Source organism: Dreissena polymorpha, chromosome 11, assembly GCF_020536995.1.
Source record: "Dreissena polymorpha isolate Duluth1 chromosome 11, UMN_Dpol_1.0, whole genome shotgun sequence".
NCBI classification, from domain to species: Eukaryota; Metazoa; Mollusca; class Bivalvia; order Myida; family Dreissenidae; genus Dreissena; species Dreissena polymorpha.
In genome coordinates this window covers 65201617-65220853 of record NC_068365.1, presented here as the reverse complement: position 1 = coordinate 65220853, position 19237 = coordinate 65201617, and the positions used below count along the sequence as shown (strand labels likewise).

At 32.7% G+C, this 19237-nt stretch overlaps 1 protein-coding gene and 1 long non-coding RNA gene across 4 annotated transcripts; both read left to right on the top strand.

Moving 5' to 3' along the window:
* Positions 1 to 271: 271 nt before the first annotated feature.
* LOC127851369 (uncharacterized) lies at positions 272 to 3978 on the top strand. Its single transcript, XR_008035744.1, has 4 exons — positions 272 to 648; positions 1374 to 1532; positions 1710 to 1760; positions 3221 to 3978. It is a non-coding gene; the product is annotated as an uncharacterized LOC127851369 (long non-coding RNA).
* Positions 3979 to 7042: 3064 nt separating this feature from the next.
* LOC127850719 (uncharacterized) lies at positions 7043 to 12556 on the top strand. Of its 3 annotated transcripts, none has more exons than XM_052383996.1 (7): positions 7043 to 7178; positions 7466 to 7874; positions 8116 to 8220; positions 8754 to 8855; positions 8990 to 9088; positions 9302 to 9526; positions 9822 to 12556. In XM_052383996.1, exons 2-7 carry the CDS (start codon positions 7724 to 7726, stop codon positions 9875 to 9877), a joined length of 738 nt encoding a protein of 245 aa, XP_052239956.1. In that variant the 5' UTR covers positions 7043 to 7178; positions 7466 to 7723; the 3' UTR covers positions 9878 to 12556. The 3 variants fall into 3 exon arrangements, with proteins under 3 accessions (XP_052239956.1, XP_052239955.1, XP_052239957.1); XM_052383995.1 differs by having other exon boundaries at positions 7066 to 7178; positions 7539 to 7874; XM_052383997.1 differs by lacking the exon at positions 7043 to 7178 and having other exon boundaries at positions 7429 to 7874.
* The last annotated feature ends 6681 nt before the right edge of the window (positions 12557 to 19237 follow it).

Below are 19237 nucleotides of genomic sequence, written 5' to 3'. Positions count from 1 at the left end.
GTAAAACATACTAAGATCATAACCCTTATCTGTGTAACCAGTTTTGCTCCCAGGTAAACACCAGCATATGTATATATATATATATATATATATATATATATATATATATATATATATATATATATATATATATATTAGTTATACTAGGATTAGTAGTAGAAGAAGTAGTGGTAGAAGTAGTAGTAGAACAAGTATTACTTTTTGTCTTTTTGTTATTGTTGTATCAAGAGTATAATTGCTTTAACAAATTTATATTGTTTATTTCAGTTCTGCTAGCTTTCTCAGAACAAATCAGTTTAAATAAAACGATTATCGATGACGTACTTTTGATCGAATGTAACTCGTCATCTTCAGTAACATTTAAATTTAGTGATGAACAACGGGATTCGACAGTGTACATAGCAAAGTGCGAACATGCTGTGCGTCGATGCTATTTTGTTGATAGCAACCATAACAGTAAATTTGAGGTGTCATACACAGGCCATGGAGGACTTCTTCGTGTTATGCCGTTGAATATGGGTGTATGGGGAACATACATATGTTGTGATTCATATAGACCGAGAATATGTAATAGCACAACCGTGTTATTAAATGAGACAATAACAACTATCTTACCAATCAGTCTCAGAAACATAACAGCAACAAGAGGTATTGTTACATATGTCAGAACATTATAATTTATTATAATTTCAATTACATAGTCCGCCCTTATGTTTTTATTATTAAAGCGTCGGAATAGTGCACATAATAGCGACCGGAATTCTGTTCGCATAAACCTTTGAACTTTACATTCGATACTACAACAGTTTGGCTTGGTTTCTTGCCATAAATAGAGCGTCATATGCTGTTACGTTCCTCCCTGGCAGCTGAAGTTTAAATTATATGTAAAGTTGTTCTGTAATGAAGCAATACTTACATTTGTTTAAGTTTGAATAATAAAAGGGTTTTATAAGAAGAAATTTTGGTATTTAATTGTAACCTGCTCAAGACCTTTCTAACAATAAAAGAGCTGTCGATTCAATTTTGCGATACTTAATAACAGTGTTTTATTTTGTTTTGAACATGCGTTTAATTTGAAATTCGATATTTCATATATTTTGACTAGCTTAATTTTTAAATATTAGACACCCGATTTAATTTTGTGTCGGCTTGAAATTTTAAATAAAAAAAAGAATTTCGTAACACAATCAGGTTGGACATTATTACCACCATTCGGTGAACAAGAGCATATACACTACCCCAAACAAACAAAATATGGTGTACTATATATGAAGTTTGTATGTAACAAGAGTCATGAAAACAAACATAATTTGTCGCACAGTTCAACGCATGTAAATAAAATACATATGCAACTTAACTCTTTCTGCTTTTAGGTACAACAATCACTGACGTTAAAACACAATCGCCAAACAAAGACTCAGATGGAAAAGCGATATGGATCGCAGTTGGTGTTTCGGTTTCGGTTTCGGTCGTCGCTATCATTGCCATCAGTCTTGCGATTTGTGCAATGATTCGAACAAATCGACTAGAAGGTATAAACTGTTTATTATGATTCTTGATATAGTATTGTTCGTCGATATGTATTTTAACTAAACGAAAACACATGAATGTTGAACGTTGCATTTTGTTTTTGAAAAGGCATGTGCTCATCTTCATTTACTGGATGTAAAAACTATCTAATAAATATAACGTGTGGTGTATATTTTCAGCCAGAAAACCATATCGCCAGCGAGAACGAACCAGAAGTGAAAACCCGGAAAGTAAAACTATATAATAAATAATATTACTGCTCCGGCTACCATCATGTGCCACTACAATCAACTACTGCTATTCATACTACTGCTACTATAACTATTGCTACTACTACTACTACTAAAAATAATAATAATCTTATTACAACTACTACTATTTTTTCAATTATTACACCAATAACAACAAGTACTACAACAAAAACTACTACTCCTATTACTACTTCTTATATTATTACTACTATTTCTACTACAACTTCAACTACAACAACTCATATAAGTACCACTGCTGCTATAACGTCTGTTACTACTACCATTATTACTACAAATACTAATATTACTTTAACTATTACAACTGCAACAACAAAAACATTTACTACTACTAATACTACTATAACTGCTTCCAATATTACAACTACTACTACTTCTACTACTACTACCACTACTGCTGCTACTACTACTACTACTACTACTACTACTACTACTACTACTTCTACTACTACTACTACTACTACTACTACTACTACTACTACTACTGCTACTACTACTACTACTACTACTACTACTATTACTACCACTACTACTACTGTTACTACTACTACTGTTACTACTACAACTACTACTTCTACTGCTACTATTACTACTACTACTTCTACTACTACTACTACTTTTACTACTGGTACTTTTACTACTTCAACTTCTACTACTACTACTACTACTATAACTACTACTACTTCTAATACTACTACTAGTACTACTAATACAACTACCTCTACGTCTACTACTAATACAACAACTACTACTTCTACTACTACAACTCATTGCACTACTACTACTATTACTACTACTATTACTACTGTTACTAATACTACCACAAATGTTACTGCTTTTACTACAACTACAACAACTACTACAACAACTACTACTACTACTACTACTTCTACTACTGCTACTATTACTACTATTACTACTACTACTACCACTACTACTACTACTACTACTACTTACTACTACTACTACTACTACTACTACTACTACTACTACTACTACTACTACTACTACTACTACTACTACTACTACTACTACTACTACTTCTTCTTCTACTACTACTACTACTACTACTACTACTACTACTACTACTACTACTACTACTACTACTACTACTACTACTACTACTGCCTGATACTTCTACTACTACTACTACTACTACTACTACTACTACTACTACTACTACTACTACTACTACTACTACTACTACTACTACTACTACTACTATTACTACTACATCTTCTTCTTCAACTGCTATTTATACTTTTAGTACCACTACGACCATATTAACCAGTAATCATCAATAATATCATTAATTTACGTTTGTGTGTTTGTTTAACTCGCACTTTTCTGTATATACATTTTTAATAATATAATGTGAAACGAATGAAATTGAAATGTCGTGTTTGAACTTTTTATTTCAGTCATTACAATTGACGATGATGATGCAGAGCTTGAAACCATGTGTGTTTCTCATGTTGGTGAAGATCAGGGACTCATAAAACAAAAAGCTGTCGATCAATTGACGTAAAATGACGTTTCTTGAAGACCCATGCCAATCTAAATACGAACTGTGTTTCGTTGGTTAACTACTTAAATATTTTGGCTGTAGTTTCGCCCTTTTGTTTAAAACGGGCAAGTATATACACTTATCAAATATATTTGTTTTATGCAGCGACATCATCTATAGAAAAAGCAAAACCATAAAAAGGTGAACTTAATTGGAGACAATATACTATTTGAAGTTTGCAAGAAGACAGTTACATGAATTGATATAGCGTTTATTCTTTTTATATGGAAGGACTTGTTCGCCAATCCATTTATGTTGCTAAATGAGAGTTGCATATTGCTTAATGACAATTCTTTTTTGCTTTTCGACAACTTCGTGTAAACATATGATATTTGCGTGTTGGTATGTGAAACATGGTTATTTATTGAATGTTCTAAAAGCTATGTATAAGGAAATGAAATCCTGCGTAAAAGTGCATAAGAAATATACATGTTCATTTGGTACTTACACACAATTAGTTGAGTACGCTGTTACCAATCGATTTTCGTGTAACCTCGGCACCAGACAAGGAGACAAAACAATATCGACAATTTTGTTCCTCTTTACTGACGAGTTATCTACCTTTCTGCGTGCTGTAACTTCCAAGCGCCTTTGTGCTGTGTAAAATCTATATTGGCGGCACATACAAGAAGCTTCATTTCATATGTTGATACTATAAACATGTGAATTACATATTCTTGAGCGTATTAATAAAAACGCATTCATGTAGCATCATTTTGATTTAAGTTCTCATCGCTTTTTTTGGTTGTGCACTTCAATTTACCACTTGTAGTTACAATATCAATAGCACTATAAATTGCACCAGCAATAAGCAATAGTGTTGCAAGATTTTTTACGCAACAAGAAGGAAATTAAATGCGACGTGACAATGTGTAATATGTTTTTCATATAAAGCAGAGAAGCAGACATATCGGGATTATTAAACACCAAGTCATGTGTTGACTATTAAACCAATGGCTATTTTTTTCGAAAAAGTCCAGTCCCTGCGAGTCAGTAAACCGCCCGAGAAAGGCTATTTTTGTGTGTACAAGCTCTTCGATGAAAGCGCCCACGGGTATTACAACAAAAACAAATGGTTTCCATAAATTGACGCAACACAAGATCATGTACGACGTTCGTTTTATTGTGGCATTGGAACTGTGTCCTTTGTCGTCAATGTGTAATTGTTTAGCACTGTAATATTGATTGCATACTGTCAGATTTTTAATCTTGAACATGTTTTGGCAAATTTTGAATCTAGTTGAGGTTCCTCAAAACATACGAACAACACGTTATATCTTCAACACAAAATGCGTTCACTCTAGAAATTACATTTATGACTCGGTCATGATTTTACTTCGTAAGAATGCATTTCTGTGAAATATCAAGGATTAAATCTGGGTCTATTCGTATTTAAACCGTGTCAAAAACATATTTTTAAGCAAAACAAAAACATGTTAACCAGTCAGAAAACAGAATATGTGACTTCAGAATGAAACCTGTTCAGAATTTTCAACTTGACCATATTGTAATTTTAGTACGAGATAATAAACTTAAACCAAACAGGCCAAATAAAGGTGGTCACATCATTTTCATTTAATATGGCTGTAGGTTACCTTCTTATAAATGTTCTAAATTGTCAGCATACCAAACCTATATCACGGAACAAATAAAGAAACATGAAAGGTAATAACAAAGCAGTTCAGTCGTTGGCATAATGACTTCATAAGACTTAATCGACAATATTTAGGCAACATTGGAATCTGGTTCACGTGTTGCTAAAAACAAGGTTTAACTTAACGTTTACAAATCTGTGTAAAACGATTTATACCACTTTTCCAGTCATATGGTTCTCTTTTTCGTCTTGATACTTGGACGGGATGTTTATTTTACGAAATGAAAGTTCTTATCTGTGTGAATTGTGTCAAAGAATGTCAATTGGTCAATTAATGGGACAAACATTAACTACAATCGCACATTCTCGGCCCTTTCCGTCAAACATCGGATAAGTACCTCGAAGGAGATAGTATGAATACACATTTCGGAAGCGGTATTGCGGTCTACCTACGCGGGCCTACGCGAATCAAAATTACATAGTAAAAACAAACATGGCCGGTTTTGCGAGTTGTTTACATTTTGCAAAGATGAAAATGGGGATTTTCTATGCTCTGAAACCAGAGCAAGTACAAACTCTACAGGAATTATGGACGCCATCGTTGTCATTGTTTTTGTTGTTGTAACATTCTTAGAATGGTATCACGTGGGCGGACTACTTTCAACCCGTATTTCTCCCGAGTCCGATTATGATAAACTGCGAGGGGTACCGAATGACATTAACTAGTGAACCGGACACGCACCTGACTCAATAGTGATACGATTTGGTTAAATCAATATATTTACAACAATTTATTTTTTTTTTTTTAATTCGGTCCACATTTGTCCTTAAAATTGTGTTCATAGCTCAAATCATAAACACCAAGAAAAAACTTTAGAACCTTATTCATCACTCAGTCTTGATTAACCATGATTAGAATGTTTATCTTTACAAATATGTGACAAAAGCGATTGCTCAACTCGTATTTCGAACCTAGGTCACCAGTTCAACTATTAGTATAGCTTTTATACCACTCTTGAAGCCTAATGTATGACTCAATCTTAATAAAAAAAGGTCAGATTGTTTATCTTGACATTTTTGAGTGTGAGTTTAAACCTGGGTCGAGTATGTCATTATACTAGGTCATCATTACCTTTCTCTGAAAATCCATAGTGTCCCTCGAGTTATCATATATAAATGACTGAATTTGGTAAATAACACTTGGTTAAAACATTTGTAGTTGCTTTATCAGTTTAATGTTCTTTTCTAGTCAACGGTTTCAAACACTAGGTCAAAATATATATTATGCAACAATTGGTGCACCTGGTACTCATGTGAGCGTTAAGAGAAATCATGATAAGTTTGTTAATAAAAGAATATTTTCTAGCTAGGTCGTAGTATACAACTTTAAAAATACTACTGCAAAACAGGGTAACGCAATTTTAACGGCAACACAAAGGATATGTGGATCCACGTGAACAAAATATACTTTTTTGGTAGATTTTCCTATTTACACGAATGATAAGCGAAATTAAAATTGCGACGCAGCCACGGTAGAACATTTAAATTCGTATGATTATGGTTGAATAAAAACATAACTTCAGAAATAAAACATTTTTTGCAATGCTTTGTCCACTGTTTAATTTGAACTTCCTATGCAACTGGAATAGTGGAGTCATTACATCAAATACGACGTAATCTTACAGAATTACAGTTACACTATTCTATAGTTTAGCTATTGTTCAATGTTTGAAAAAGTAAATTATCACTTTTAAATCGTATATATGTTCCTATAAACCGCATAGCAGCATTAATGTTTACCTTTCACATCTTCTGTTTATTGTAAGGACACTGGTTAAGTATCAATTCATCGCTTGAACAACTTTCACTATTTTCGCTTCATAAAATCTTTATAGATTATGAAGTCCAACAAACATATGTTGTCTTTATGTGCATACGTTTTTTAGTCTGATTATTAACTATTCAATGGGACATTTCGTAGATAGTTATTTAATCACGGTTTTCAACGAAACCATACGGAAACCATACGGAAGTTTATCCAATCATTGTCAATTGTGGCCATCTAAGTTTAAAAGATTTACCCTGCACACCAGGAGAAGATTGATATTAAAATGTGTGTTCTATTCTGGAATTTTATATGTAATTGAAAGCTGGATAATAATGTGCACCTCATTTCTCTTCGTCTACATATTGGTGCTATTATGCACATCAACAAGGCGTTAGTTTTTTCGTGTACATAATATATTTTGACTGGCCTAAGGGCTGGTGTATATAAAACAAATATAAATTTTAATTAAACAAATAGTAATAAAACAAATATAAATAATACTTTTAATAATAATAATAATAATGATAATACAAATAATAATAATAATACAACTAATACTAATTATATAAAATATGTATAATATCGATAATGATATGTGTAATTTGCACTTTGCAAGAGCTTTATTAGTGCATTTATAATTATATCAACCTGTAAATATATATTTGTATGAAAATAAGGTAAATTATCGATTAATTAACATCATTTCACAACGCAAAATAATATGTGATAACTATGCGTGGCTAATAATAGCTAGACCAGTTCTCAATATAGACGTGAGGTCACCAAGGATTTTAGAATTGAAATGTGAAGAGCATGTTGATGGTACGGTGTACACCATATTTGAGAGAAAGAAAGTAGGTACTACAACATATGAAAATATATTTAGTGTGGTAAACAATGCATCGCTGTGCAAGGTTTTAAATCAAACACCAGATATGGATTCGTTTTGTACATGCGAGTACAAGAGTTATGCCTCGTGTACGGTGACCGATATTCACCAGGCCAATGTTAGAGACCAATGGAAGTGTAGGACGTTTATTAACGACCGGTTACACCGGGAGAGCGACCCTTTCAGCATTCCATTTGGTATTTTGAATATATCAGATTATATATAAATATACACGTTTAAGTTCAAAGTATTGTTAAAGATATATAGCGCGGTTTTATAGCTTATTGTGATATGCAAATTCAATATGATTAATGTCATTCTAAATGTAAAACAATCTGTCAAGCATGTATTTGTAAACGAACATAGACACGATGATTAAATGCGTGTCTGAGTTGTTAATTACTGCAGTATCAAGAATTAATACGTATATACTTGCAGTTGAGTATATGATTGCAATTGGAATAACAGGAACTAAACAGTCCATGTCGGATTTGAGCGTTATCAATTTAACAGAACCATCGCTTATATCTACCATGGGGAAAGGTAAAACGTTGATATGCTTGTATCACGTTGCACAGTGTTCTGATTCTAAGGTAGTTCCTTGACTGTGTTACATCAATATGGCATCAGATGTTTTAATTATATGATAAATATTCTAAACAGGGTCCATAACGTAAATTCGAAGCTTTTAATATGTTTTGTATTTTAGCGGTGACTTGTTAGAAATATGTGCATCAGTATAACTTAACTTTGCCGTCAAAGATTACTATCTAAGAGACACCGATTTTACAAAAACTAAAATGTTATATATGTTTTTTAAATATGTTCACAAAAACAGATCAATTCATATAAAATATACGTTCTGTAGTTTAACGATGTTAATCTTAAGTCTAGAAAATACATGCATTTTATAGATTAATATATTTTTTCTGTGAAGTCTTAAATAGAAATGTATTGTTTTCAATATATTATGTGTGTTTACAACTCAATACAGATATATTTATATAAAACATATACGTGTTTATGCTGTATTAAAGGGAAAATTGTTTCATGTTATTTATATCTTACCATTGTAGAAACATCAGTTCAGCTTTCTGAAACAATAACAGCTGTGTATAACGTTACGAACAGTGAACACAAAACAACAGAAGCTACTATTAAAATATTCCCGTTCGGAGGTATACATATTATAATTGACCTATTGTATAGCTAAAACGTCTATTAAGATAAATATAATATTCTAGGCAATATACCCTTTTTTGGTATTGGCAAATTATTACATTTTCAATTGTTTCCATCTGCCCATGTGTAGATCTACCAGTTGTTATTATCATTGCTGCCATGGGGTGTTTGGTCATGATTGCTGTACTGGCAGTTGTATGTATGTTCCGGAAATTGCAACGTTATGCAGGTAATTCTAACAGTATTGCGTTTATTTGCATTGCAAATGCAACAATACACAAGTTTCAACAGATAAAACAAAGATTTGAAAAAAGTGACATTCTTAAGTATTGTATGTGTGAACTTACCAAATTGTGTATGCACAATATTTTGTTTTTTCAAAGTGTGTAACGATATGTTAATAGAAAACATTGTATCACAACGTTTCGTCACTTATCATCAGGTCGATCAACAACAGACGATCAAGCACCTATGTTTGAAGTTGGAAGGATTCCGATGATACCTAGTTCATCTATTACTAGCAATCTGCAAGAGCGCAATATAATGAGTACAACATTTTCCGACTTAGTAAATCTGAATGAACATACCAGTGCAAACGTGCACAATGATGACATTATACCAGAAACGCAAACAGAAACGCAATATGACGAGATAGCAGATTTAAGTGGTAAAATACATACATTATCTAAGTTGCTTGTAAGGCAAGTGAATATTTAACAAAGATATGGAACTGTATAAATACTACACATATTTGTGCGATGTTTCAAATCTACATAACTGGTCTATTTTAAGTATACTAAGGCGCCGATCATTTACGGCCGCATCGTTTCTGAGTATAAAGTAAATACGAGTATCTATCCTGCGTGTACATTTCTGCTACGTTTATTTGTATAGACATATAATGCATTACACTATTTTATTATTTTATCTCTTCTCAATTCCTAGACTTTTTTATGTTTCAGACCAAGATGAAGCATCAACACTGCCAAGGTTTGCATCTCGTTTATGTGCTCTTTAGAGCAGTTCTTATATGTTTGTTTGCTTCAGTTATTTACATGGGTATATTGATGCGTTTATTCATTTAAGTTATCTCACATACGTTTTATACGTGCTTAATGGTAATTTGCATTATTTAAATTGATTTTTCTTCGAAATGATGTATGTTTAGTGCGTACGTCAAACGCATGTTGTCATTTGTATTAGTGTTACTGACGACGAACTGTATATACTTAAATAAAAATAATTAATTATACTATGTTATGTTCTGTTTAATGTTTAGAACACCAAATGTTCGTTATGAAATTCTTCTCCAAAGAAGTGCGGACGATGCGCATTACAATATGGTGGTTCAAAATCACAATTCAGTCTAAAATATCGAGAAGGTTTGTGGATCTTTGATAGCTAATGCAACTAGATGAAGTGGTATCTGCATACATCGATGAAGCACGAACTGGAGTGTTTGAATTCGAAAATACTTCGCCACATAATATGTAACATATTTAATTAATTGTGTAGTTCGTTTTGCTGTCGCAATTGTATACATCAACATGCATGTTAACTATTGGATGTTATTGTTTTTCATACAATGCTATATGACTGAATACTAGTTCATGTTGTGATAAAAATAATGAGAATTAATGAATGAATTGACATTATAATTTCTGAAAAAGAAATTGATTTATAAAGGGAAGAATTTAATACACAAGTATTTTATCCTTACCATATTTAGTTATTTAAACTTTAATAACTTGTTGAAATCATAACATTTTTACATATAACCAATCTGATGATTACTTGATAGCATACATTTTTTCCTAGCTTTAGGCCTGTTGTCATTATTAACATCAAACAAATTTAAATGACAAATCTTGAATAATTAAGTGGGTATATTTATCAAAACTATTCAACTAAATTCAAACACTTCTCATGCAACCTGACAATAAATAGTCGACCAACAAATTATGTAAATGTAGTTGCATGTAATACTTTAAACGTCGCATGTATGTAGTGTTTATTTACGAGTTCGATACTTAAAAGGAACGAAAGTATAGTATTGAACTCTAGCATTATTTAATACAATAATAATGATCGAAAATGATGAAACAATTGTTTATATGATATAAACGTATACATAACTTATCTTACGATTTCCTTGACAACGCAAACTAAATCGAAGCGCTGGCAGCAACGAAAGAGGTCTTGGGGAGATAATGTGTATATTGTTAATGAAACACCTACTGTTTGCAATTTATGTAAATTGAAATGTTCAAATGAACATTATTATGGTATGAAAGTACAAAACGGTGCATTCTTTCAATTAATGAGCATCAGTCAGGGACCTCAAATATGGTTCATGCTTGTTGCTCAGCCTCAGATTGAGAACTTTAATGTATGGTACAATCCTTAAAACATTAGGCATACTCATAAATTTGACCTGAGTTTGCGTTCTTCACCATAACCCTAGAGAACTGTGTCTCACATTTGACTTACTTTCGTTTATTCACATGTTGTGCAAAAAGTCATGTGTTATGTATCTATACCGTCTTAAGTGTCAATATTTTCCTATACAGGCATATATTTTCGTTACTTTTATGTCATAAAGCGAAATATGGTGCTTTGCAATTCGTCAATATAAATATCTAATTATGTTATGCATTTTGTTGAAACATACTTCTTTTCCTTATTGAAGAGGAAATTATTGTGTGTAATGTTGCTTTGCAGACTTTCATTCCAGTTCTATTTTGTAACAAACAGTAGTCATTGTTCAACTAATGCGGCGGATCCAGTATGACCCATTCATATTGTACATTACAATATAAAGAAGTGAAACTCCAGCTGCTGGAGCAGTATTGAATTCTCATTAAAAACAATTAGTTGGTCCTTTATTTAAGGCAAGTGACCGATTGCCCAAACAATACAAAACAGCACAATACAGCACATTACAAACCAACATAAACACAAAATATGAATAAAGCTGGGGTCACCGCCTTGGAACGGTCAATGCAAAGCATACCAGTACTGATTTAAAGGAAGCACTTTATATTGTCCGTTCAGTATCGCACTAAATTGTGGTGATATATATGGGATGAGGTGCCCTTATTAAGCCAGATAGTGTTTTATTTATGTACTTTCGAATCTCGGTCTAAATAATGATATTTTTAACTTTATAGAAATACCTGCATTTTGTTTCTTTTGCTTAACCAAAACATATTAAGCAACACGGAAAGTAATGTACTAAGTTCAACCGGCTTCAAGCAAGTGAAGCAGGTTTACACATTGTGTGAAATACAGTTCAATGGTCCACAAACAAGTTGAACTGGCAACACAATCCTATAGGAATTGACACAGTTTATTTATTGTTTAAGTCGCGTTCTTTATTATATAGTTGTAAATAGATTTAAACAATGAAACGGTTTCACTTTATAGGTTAATGGTTGTCTAACTTGTGTTGAACAATAAGAAATTCGACACATAAGAATATATTTAACTCTTGTATTATATGCGTTACGAAAACTTAATGATAGCTTTCTTACAGGGTGAAATTTATTCGTCGGCCCTATGTTCGTGATCGTTTCAAATCCGCATGTCATTGCTATATGGTCTGGCTTTGAAACAAAGGAGTAACAATTTGAAAATATCCATATGTAAACCTATCGGATATGTTGTTGTTATTACAATTCATCACACACTTGCATTATTGCACACCTTGTTGTTGTTATTGGCGTGTGTGGAGTCTCGATACCATCAAAAGAGATCATCAATTATTTCATTTGTACAAATTCATGTCAAGAAATGATTTGTATGTAATTTGTAAGTGTTTTGATATCTCCCGATAAATTTTGTCATATCTAACTCATTTGTTTATGCTTTGTAGCCTGCATATTTGCCCATATTCGCCCTGGTATATTCCTAAATTTACCTTGCATATAGCATGGTATTCATAGTTTAATCTCCAGATTATTATATACTAAGCAATGCTTTATTGGTTAAAAACCTGCCAGCTGGCAATGAAGGAGTTGATAACACCGCGAGCAACCAATCCGATATTGATTTTTGACAGACACCGTAGAAGCGTCCAATTTCCGCTAATTTGTCTGAAAAAAACACACAGTGATGAATTATTGGAATGAACGTTCCATTGCATTTTTTACTTTAATTTAAGTCGACTTTGTTGAGTAAAATTCGTAAATGTAATAAAAAGCACTATATATGATGCGAATCTTTCTCAGACAGGAAATACATTATTTATGCAAACTTATTGAAATAGGCTATTTGCTTAATCAACAGTCTAATTTGAATGCAAAGTGTATTGCATGCTCACTCTTTTCCGTTCAACAATATAACAAGTGCACCTTGCTATACCTGCGCAATTAATATTCAAACAGAACTATTTGCATGCGTATCCTACAGTTCACTCTGTAATTGTTAGGACAGTCGGTTGACATAATAATATATTTCCAGGCATAGATATATCACCTCATTAATGTGTCACCAGATACGTGCATATGCCATTTTCAGCTTTAGTTATTGCTTATTAAAATATTACTCACTGTGGCATAAACACATAGTTGTACTTGAATTTGTTACAAAATCGTGAAAAATGTGACAATTTTTAATGTATTATGCAATTTATTTATCATTCAATATAGGGTACTGTTGTGGATCTAAACAAACTTACATTAGTATTATTTATATGAACATGGGAAAACTATTTTTTATTATTATTGAATTTATCTATACATGTTAGCGACGATATTGAAAAAAAAACAAATACGTAAATTAAACTAGAGTTTTCATCATTATATTTGCATAGGATACAACAATCAGTACACATGAGGAAAACACTCATTTTGTTTTTTTTGTCATTTTTGAAACATTGAATGTAAGCAAAAGTCAAATCCAAAGTTTAATGTTTATATCTATAATAATGTTTGAGAAATAGGATTTTGAACGCATTCATCCTAACAAGATATTATAGCTAAGCACTGGTTTTTATATTAAGTTTAAGTGACTTGGAAGTTTTGTGTATATTCTGTCAAAACTGTACAAGGAAAATTTTCAAGTCATAAAAGTGCACAGGTTTATCAACATCACTAAACATGCGTCGCACGTTATGCACCGACGTTGAGGGGATGGACACAGGTTTAAGCAACTGCCTTCAGGTAGATGGTCTCTGCATCGCAAAGTCTGGAAAAGTATAAGGCATAAACATCTGTTAAATATTGAAAACATTATTATTATGAAAGACTGACACAATTTTGCGAGTGCTCATTGCAATATGTATAATAACATTGTCAGATCCTAAGTCAATATCTAGTGATGAATATACCTTCAATTTGATCTCAACAGTCCAAAATGTCGATCAGGCTCGAACTGTGTGCGGCAAGCTACCATCATCGAGTACTTCATGTGTGTGTGCCGCCCTAATTTAAAATGAAAATAGTATTAACTCGCATCAGTTTAATAATCTGTTTAGAAAATTATTAAACTAAAGTACACATATAATGCCTTTATTAACCCTTTTTTATTTGTTAAACATAGATCATTCTAGAACATGTGTTAATATGAAAGATTCCATTATTATACAATACATATTTACAGTATAATATGTAAACATTTAATGATTTGTATGTTTTGTCCATAGCATTATCCTTTACAGTGCAAAACTTTCAGGAAATATTATTTTATGTAAATTTAACGTTCTTACCAACAACAACTCTTCACAATGCATACAGAAGTACAAATTGTTTCGCCAGCACACGTATCAAGGTGAACTACTGCATCTTTTTTTCCTGGGCCATAGTGGTGAAGGTAGTGGCGAACATAGCTAACAGCAGTGAATTAGCCTTTCCGGATGATTCGCCCTCATAGACTTAGTAAAACTCCTGTTTTTATGCAAAACAAACAAGAACCGCTGCAGAAAATAAGAAAAATCTCATTAGAACTATGGTTTGATATTAAACTATGCATTTCATGGTTCCCTAAAATAATGCCAAAGATTTTCAATATGGGAGACACGCCATCGGTATAATTGTGCACAGATAATTATGTTTCTCAACAGTCTTGCCCATAACTAATGTTTTTAGATTTTGTAGGGGACACATTTTCATTAAGTTTTAATATTATCAAATCAACATCAATTGTAAAAGTATCAATAAATAATGCTTGTTGGTCTGTTTTGAAAATAAAGTTGGTCAATCAAGTCTAGATATTAAATACACATATCATCGTGGCCCTGGGAGATTTCATATGGGATAGTTCGTGCTGAACCTTCTTGAGACATATTAACAATTCAAAAGAGCCCGCCATTGTAAATGTGTAATCAATAACAAAGTTATCGTAGCAAAGTGTTTTACTTCCGGGTTAACACTTTCGTTTTCCATGTTCTCTTCAAATACACTTGTTTATCGAAATTAAGGATTATATAGAGAATACTATGTTAGTTTGATTGTATACTTAAATTTATACCACGAGTGAAGAAAGGTTAACATGGCGAGGCTTGCCGAGCCTTGTAAGCCTTTATGAGATAAGTGGAATAAATTTAAGTATACAATCACACTAACATAGTATTCTATTTATCCTACATTTTTTTATATAATTTATGCATGCTGCAATCAAAATAGTAGTATTTAATTGATAAAATAAAAGCAAAAACACAAAGTGCGTAGTTATATTAATAGCGATCTTTCCCCCTTAACGGAACTCGAAATAGTCCTAAAGATTTTCACGCAAAGAAGAGTAACGAGACAAAATATCGCTAAACGCCTCGATTCAAATTTAATCAGCGTTCAAAATGTTACACACTCAAGTAAAACACAGACGGTTTTGTTATAACTACAATTCTGTTTCACAACTGTAAAATACCAGAAACACAAATGGCTGCCCTTTTGAAATTTACAAAATGTGTAGACACATACGTGAAGCATGATTCAGCATTTATTCCCGCCGATATTGTTAATTTTAGTCTATAAACAACTCTTCTTTTATTGTTGTACTCACCGAAGTTGTGTAATAACCATGCTTATTTTCGTAAAGTTTAATTTAATTCAATGACGAGTTAAAATTCTGGACACATTTTAGATGTTAACGATGTTTCAAAGATGTTAACGGACGACGTATGACCCAGTGATCAGGGAAAAACTGTATAAGCGCCTTTGAACGAACATCTCGAGTATGAAAAGGGCGCTATATAAATGTGGTATAAATCTTCGCCATCATCTTTTCCATTTTAAAGCACTTGATGTAAGCAGGCAATTCATTGTAGAATAAGATAGACATTCTTTGATCGACTGACAAAAGAACGACTTATTTATCAAAGAAATTGCCCTTTTAATTCAACATTGATTTCCTTCAAAAAGTTAAAAAAACAATTCACTGACACTTTTTCTCAAATTTAATCCATCAATTGTTCAACAAAATATCGCGATAGTCGAGTACATTCGACATTTTAATGAAATCGAAAATGCAGTCTCACCAGTTTCATTCCAGTTTTATATCCTAACACTGTTATTCACATTCATAATATTTTGGAATCGTTCGATGCTTAAAATTGTTGTCCGTAAAATATTTAATTGTTAAATAAAAACCCTCCACGTCTGAATTGTTGTCCTAAAACCCAGAGTCCAGGTAGTTTCGTCATTGAATTTACGTCACATGAGATACGTCATAAATTGCGTAATCAATTGAATGAAAATACAAGTACGGAAAGCTGGTTCTTCATAAATGTTAGTGGAGGACCAAAATAGTATGATAGTATGACTCACAACCTGTGCCCATATATAATTTAGTATTAAAGTAAGATATGTATTATAGACGTTAATGCACGGCTGAGCCGGGCCGGGCAGTGATAATCGGCCCCAGATCGCAAACGGCCCTCGGGCTGTTATGCTCTTTGCGGGCCGATTATCACTGCCCGGCCCGGCTAAGCCGTGTATTAACCTCTAAATAACCCATCGTAAACACACACATTCGTAAACTCGTAAAAGATCTGCGTACCCAATTACCTGAGTCACGCAATCAGGGGTGGAAGGCCAAAAAAGTAGTCCCCATGTACATGTTTCAAAAAATATCAGTGAGATAAACCTGATCTTAAAATATCCGTGGAGAAAACCTTATCTTTTCTCTATGGGTCGTTTTGTGTTCTATAAAATCATTTAGCTGTAGGATAAAAAGGTATTTCACATATCTTACCTGATTTAAACTTTTATCCTTCAATTTCAGAATTGATTTCCACGATTGATGGACAATGTATTCCAAAGTAACTCACAAACAATCAGAGAACAATGTCAATGTATAATAACTACACGCTATTTTTTTAGTAGAGGTCGCTTTCAATAAAGCAACGGTTGCATCAAACCAATAAAATGTAATACCCGTACATTGTCGATCAAAGTTCGGGGCATTTCATTCTTAAACCATATGCATATATATCACGCTTTCAAAATATTTTTGATAATATAATTGTAATTGTATTTCAATTTTTATAACGTTACGCTTCAAGACAGCGTAGCTAAAAACAACGTCGACTTCATACATTTATTTTTCATTCATTGTGTTGGATCGGTTTTTGGGTGCGTAGGCGAAGAATTAAAGCCGAACGGAAATCCATACACCTCACGTTTTTTACACGTTTGTTTTGGATTAATCAATAATTTTAGTCCCTTGGCTTTTGCGACAGGATAAATAGGGCGGTCAGGTAGAGAATTTTTTCAAATTTTATCAGAGGACTTGTAACTGTAATATTGATTAGTATGCGTTTTTGCTTACTCTCGACGATTCAATATTTATTTAATAACACGAATTACAGCTTATTTTTAAAGGACAAACCTTAATAAGTTTTTAATGGTTCATTAGAGCTTGAACAATGTATTGGGTGGTTTCATGAATGTCATTATACGTGCCCTTTCTAGTTTCATAACTTGTTAACAGATGGTTTATTGCCATAAAACTCAAGTTTAAGAGGATACACATTGATCATACTGATTAACGTTGACTCTAAATACATGCAGTAACGTAAATGACGAAAAACCACAAGGTTAAAAATAACTTAAACTGTAAACATGTCTGCGAAAAATAGTTTTGTTGTATAAATGTATTTGGGGTTATATGTTAACCCTCAGTGACACGATACCTGTTTATTACCGAAACCCAGCTTTTAACAAGTTATATAGTAAGTTCGAAATACTAGTACACATTTTAGCTCTCTTGATTATATAGAGGATATGTGTTGGATTCGGTGGATTATCGATTTTAATTCACGAGTGATCAAAGAAAATAGTGTTTTCACGAGTGGCGCAGCCACGAGTGAAAATATTTATTTTCTATGATCACGAGTGAATTAAAATCGATATTCTACTGAATCCAACAAATTTTCTTTTTATTTTATGCCTTTTTCACAGTTTATATACATTGTTAAAGAGTTTAACTAAAGAATTTCGCTGGGATAATGACGTCATTTCGTCAAAAAATGACGTCATTTCACAGTAAACAGTGAAAATTATCGATAATTTTCACTAATAATTTTCATTGTTCAAAACAGTGAAATTATCAGTTTTAATTCACTGATATTTCTCTATAAACCACCGGAAAGCATAAAATAACAAGAGCACCGCCTTGCGGGTGCAGACCGCTCATCTATTTTTCTTTTTAAAGGTGTAGGGACTTGTCTCAATTTCAATCACAAAGGAGGGAGGGGTGGAGTGGAGAGGGGTGTATAGAGTGGGGGTGTGGTCATTTACAATTTACATTATCTTCCAAAAATTCAAAAAAAAAAAAATTTTTTTAGGGGGGGGGGATTCTTGGGTGGGATGGTTGGACGGTATTTCAAAAATAAAATAATAAAAATAAATATTTGTGTTTTTAAACCATGTTTGAAAAAAACAAGAGATGTGTTTGTCAGAAACACGATGCCCCCTATTGCGCCGCTTTGAATTTTTTTTTTTACCTTTGACCTTGAAGGATGACCTTGACCTTGAACTTCCACCACTCAAAATGTACAGCTTTATGAGAAGGCCGCTTTAAAATATTATTTTTTGACCTTTGACCTTAAAGGATGACCTTGACCTTGAAGGATGACCTTGACCTTGAACTTCCACCACTCAAAATGTGCAGCTTCATGATAAGGCCGCTTTGAATTATTTTTTTTTATTTGACCGTGAAGGATGACCTTGACATTGAAGAATGACCGTGACCTTGAACTTCCACCACTCAAAATGTGCAGCTTCATGAAAACGCCGCTTTGAATTTTATTTTTTGAACTTGAAAGATGACCTTGACCTTGAACTTCCACCACTCAAAATGTGCAGCTTCATGAGAACGCCGCTTTGAAATTTATTTTTTTTTACCTTGAAGGTTGACCTTGAACTTCCACCATTCAAAA

Excerpts from the sequence above, each read along its gene's own strand:
- LOC127850719 (XM_052383995.1), top strand. The coding sequence starts at position 7,121 with ATGTGCACCTCATTTCTCTTCGTCTACATATTGGTGCTATTATGCACA. Across the intron at positions 8,221-8,753 it reads TATATCTACCATGGGGAAAG|AAACATCAGTTCAGCTTTCT; the intron begins GTAAAACGTTGA and ends TTACCATTGTAG. Across the intron at positions 9,089-9,301 it reads GAAATTGCAACGTTATGCAG|GTCGATCAACAACAGACGAT; the intron begins GTAATTCTAACA and ends ACTTATCATCAG.